Source organism: Brachyhypopomus gauderio, chromosome 14 (genome assembly GCF_052324685.1).
Source record: "Brachyhypopomus gauderio isolate BG-103 chromosome 14, BGAUD_0.2, whole genome shotgun sequence".
Taxonomy (NCBI): Eukaryota; Metazoa; Chordata; class Actinopteri; order Gymnotiformes; family Hypopomidae; genus Brachyhypopomus; species Brachyhypopomus gauderio.
This window is the reverse complement of record NC_135224.1, coordinates 3,175,333-3,180,332: the sequence shown is the minus strand read 5'-3', so window position 1 is coordinate 3,180,332 and position 5,000 is coordinate 3,175,333. Positions and strand designations below refer to the sequence as shown.

At 50.7% G+C, this 5,000-nt stretch overlaps 1 protein-coding gene across 1 annotated transcript in view; it reads right to left on the bottom strand.

Annotated features, from left to right (window-relative positions):
* The window catches only part of LOC143474460 (solute carrier family 22 member 23), a 41,613-nt gene that overhangs the window by 11,844 nt on the left and 24,769 nt on the right, over window positions 1-5,000 (bottom strand). Inside the window, exon 5 of the mRNA XM_076971921.1 lies at window positions 2,792-2,913. Coding sequence (XP_076828036.1) covers window positions 2,792-2,913 — 122 coding nt within the window. The remainder of the gene's footprint in view (window positions 1-2,791; window positions 2,914-5,000) is intronic.

The window sequence follows — 5,000 nt, the reverse complement described above, 5'->3', positions numbered from 1 at the left end:
CAAAACGCACATACATATACACCAACAAACCCCCCCCCCCCCCCCCCACACACACACACACACACACACACACACACACCCCGCCCCCCACACACACACACACACACCCCGCCCCACACACACACACACACACACACACACCCCGCTCCACACACACACACACACACACACACACACACACACCCCGCCCCACACACACACACACACACACACACACCCCGCCCCACACACACACACGCACACACACACACACACACACACCCCGCCCCACACACACACACACACGCACCCCGCCCCACACACACACACACACACACACACACACAGCCCATTATCTGAGCCAGCCCTCTCACCCTGACAGATACCGCACTCTGATGACCAGGAACGGCTAATCTATTCAGGGTCAAATCTCTGGAGTGGTGACAGCTATAACTGTATTGTTAATTGATTGCTTTGGTCTGTGTCCTCAGATCATGCGGCAACGGCTGTTTACACGCTCCATTTGTCCAGCAGAGTCTTCATCAGCCGTTCAGCACTTTGGCTTGTGTGGAAGGCACAGCTGCACAACAGCGGGAGTGTTCCCAGCTCTGAGACCAGGGGGCCAGCCTGTTAGGCTGTATACCTCTGGGGCTGATGTCCTGTTAGGCTGTATGTCTCTGGGGCTGATGTCCTGTTAGGCTGTATGTCTCTGGGGCTGATGTCCTGTTAGGCTATATATACCTCTGGGGCTGATGTCCTGTTAGGCTGTATGTCTCTGGGGCTGATGTCTTGTTAGGCTGTATACCTCTGGGGCTGATGTCCTGTTAGGCTGTATACCTCTGGGGCTGATGTCCTGTTAGGCTGTATGTCTCTGGGGCTGATGTCCTGTTAGGCTGTATACCTCTGGGGCTGATGTCCTGTTAGGCTGTATACCTCTGGGGCTGATGTCCTGTTAGGCTGTATGTCTCTGGGGCTGATGTCCTGTTAGGCTGTATACCTCTGGGGCTGATGTCCTGTTAGGCTGTATGTCTCTGGGGCTGATGTCCTGTTAGGCTGTATGTCTCTGGGGCTGATGTCCTGTTAGGCTGTATGTCTCTGGGGCTGATGTCCTGTTAGGCTGTATGTTTCTGGGGCTGATGTCCTGTTAGGCCAGGGGTCGGCAACCCAAAATGTTGAAGGAGCCATATTGGACCAAAAAAACAAAAAACAAATATGTCTGGAGCCGCAAAAAATTAAAAGCCTTATATAAGCCTTATAATGAAGGTAACACATGCTGTATGTATCTATATTAGCCTACCATCAAAATGACTAAGTTAGCTACAAATACGTAATGAGCATTCATGATTAAATGTTTATTCTCCCTGCAGTGTGTTCTGTAGAGACCGACGCACCACGTGACTGCTCTGTTGTAGGATGCCGCCTCAAGTTTAACTTCATTACAATAAATGAATTATGTTTCATTGATTTGATGAAATTAAGGAAATTCAATAAATCAGGGTTGCCAACTTTTCAAGATCACTTGGAGTGAGATTTGAACCTGGAGGTGGTGGCGAACGTAAATTGTTACCGGGCGGGGTGTATAATGGACATAAATTAAGTATTATATCGCGATCGATCGATATCCAGTGGTTGGCGCCAGAGCGAACTAGTAACTCATTGAATCATATATGTGGATCAGAGGTAAATAAACTAGATTTTCTTCGGCGTGAGAAATCGGATGTGTGGCGTGTGAGCGTGTGAAGACAGTCAAATGCGTGTGTCTCACGCTCAATGCGTGAGAGTTGGCAACCCTGATAAATAAATTTGATTTTTGATGTTATTTTTATTTTTACGATTCGACAAAACAACAAAATGGAACGTGCATAACATGCCCCTTATTTGGGCACTAAACAACCCGTTTAATGTGACTTCTGTTTTCGGACATCACTGGTCAGCTTCTCAACATCGTGCATGTAAGATGTAACTTTAATCTTGACGCAGGATTGCAAACTCTCATCTGTGAGGCGGGTGCGATATTTTGATTTGATGTAGTTCATGTTTGAAAATATCTGTTCGCACAGGCATGTTGATCCAAAGATGGATAATACCCCAAATGCATGTCTTCGTGTTCCAATAATTGTCAGGAAGAGCATTCATGTGTCATAGACAAGTTTCTCGGATGTTGGGAGGCTTTCAATTTCGCTCCATTTGTGGCTTTGCTTTGGCCAAGTTGAGCTTTCTGGCGAGTGACGTCTTCAAGCTCGCCGCCGGTGTGTTTCCAACAGCCACCTGCCTCATCCTGCCCTGCTAATAGAAACGTGTGTCGCAGGCTACGACGCAAATCTTCGTTGATAAATGTTGATTTAGTTTCATTTATTCACATTCTTACAGCATTGGAAAACGTTAGGAATGTTGGTGTCATGTTTGTCTCCTACAAAAACTATATTAAAACAAAAAATATATTTCTCTCCCCCATCTTTTTACATTTTCAAACATTTTTGAAAAAGCTCCAGTGAGCCGCTAGGGCAGCGCCAAAGAGCCGCATGCGGCTCTAGAGCCGCGGGTTGCCGACCCCTGTGTTAGGCTGTGGTGCTGACTTTAGCCCTTTATGTGACTTTGTCTTCAAATCTACCACTCTGTCCCCAACTCTCCTCCTCTAATAGCTAACTCCTCTAACTAGCTTATCTCCAAGCACTCGGTATTTGCGTAGATATTGTTGAGTGTTTGCTAAGCCGACTCCCAGCAGGTAGACAGACACTAACCAGCTAACCAGCTCTGTTCTACCCCAGATCCACCCAGACCTCCCTCTGTGAGCTACGCCAGGGCCGCGTACCTGTCAACAGCTCCTCGGCGTCCCGGTTCACCTGGTTCTTCTGGATGATCCGCTCCATGATCCGTTTGGAGCGACTGTACTGCTGAGTGGCCAAGAGCCAACGGAGAGACTCTGGGAAGAGCCTGGAGACGAGACACACCACCTGCTCAACACGCTACACCCAACACGCTACACCCACCCAACACGCTACGCCCACCCAACATGCTACGCCCACCAACTACACCCACCCAAACATGCTACACCCACCCCAACACGCTACACCCACCCAAACACGCTACACCTACCCCAACACGCTACACCTACCCCAACACGCTACACCCACACAAACACGCTACACCCACACAAACATGCTACACCCACCAACACACTACACCCAGCAACACACTACACCCACTCAAACACGCTACACCCACCCAAACACACTACACCCACCCAACATGCTACACCCACCAACTAAACCCACCCAAACATGCTACACCCACCCCAACACACTACACCCAACCCAACACACTACACCCACCCAACACACTACACCCACCCAAACACGCTACACCTACCCCAACACGCTACACCCACCCCAACACACTACACCCACCCAAACACGCTACACCCACACAAACATGCTACACCCACCAACACACTACACCCACCCAAACACACTACACCCACCCAACATGCTACACCCACCCAACATGCTACACCCACCCCAAAACGCTACACCCACCCAACATGCTACACCCACCCAAACACACTTCACCCACCCAACACACTACACCCACCCAACACGCTACACCCACCCCTACCAACTACACCCACCCAACATGCTACACCCACCCCTACCAACACGCTACACCCACTCAACACGCTACACCTACCAACTACACCCACCCAACATGCTACACCCACCAACTACACCCACCCAAACACACTTCACCCACCCAACACGCTACACCCACCCAAACACGCTACACCCACACAAACATGCTACACCCACCAACACACTACACCCACCCAAACACACTACACCCACCCAACATGCTACACCCACCCAACATGCTACACCCACCCCAAAACGCTACACCCACCCAACATGCTACACCCACCCAAACACACTTCACCCACCCAACACACTACACCCACCCAACACGCTACACCCACCCCTACCAACTACACCCACCCAACATGCTACACCCACCCCTACCAACACGCTACACCCACTCAACACGCTACACCTACCAACTACACCCACCCAACATGCTACACCCACCAACTACACCCACCCAAACACACTTCACCCACCCAACACGCTACACCCACCCAAACACGCTACACCCACACAAACATGCTACACCCACCAACACACTACACCCACCCAAACACACTACACCCACCCAACATGCTACACCCACCAACTACACCCACCCAAACACACTACACCCACCCAAACATGCTACACCCACCCAAACACACTACACCCACCCCAACACGCTACACCCACCAACTAAACCCACCCAAACATGCTACACCTACCCCAACACGCTACACCTACCCCAACACACTACACCCACACAAACATACTACACCCACCAACACACTACACCCACCCAAACACGCTACACTCACCAACATGCTACACCCACCAACACACTACACCCACCCAAACACGCTACACCCAACATGCTACACCCACCCAAACACACTACACCCACCCAACATGCTACACCCACCCCAAAATGCTACACCCACCCAACATGCTACACCCACCAACTACACCCACCCAACATGCTACACCCACCCCTACCAACTACACCCACCCAACATGCTACACCCACCAACTACACCCACCCAAACACACTTCACCCACCCAACACGCTACACCCACCCCTACCAACTACACCAACCCAAACATGCTACACCCAACATGCTACACCCACCCAAACACACTACACCCACCCAACATGCTACACCCACCAACTACACCCACCCTAACACACTTCACCCACCCAACACGCTACATACACTAAACACGCTACACCCACCAACTACACCCACCCAACACACTACACCCACCCAAACATGCTACACCCACTAACACCCACCCAAACACACCCTACCAAAGATAGGTGAAAGGTGGATGGAGAATAAAGAGAGCGAGACTGGAGAGAAAGAGAAGGAGAGACAGGCTGAGAAGGAGGCTGAAGGGCAAGAG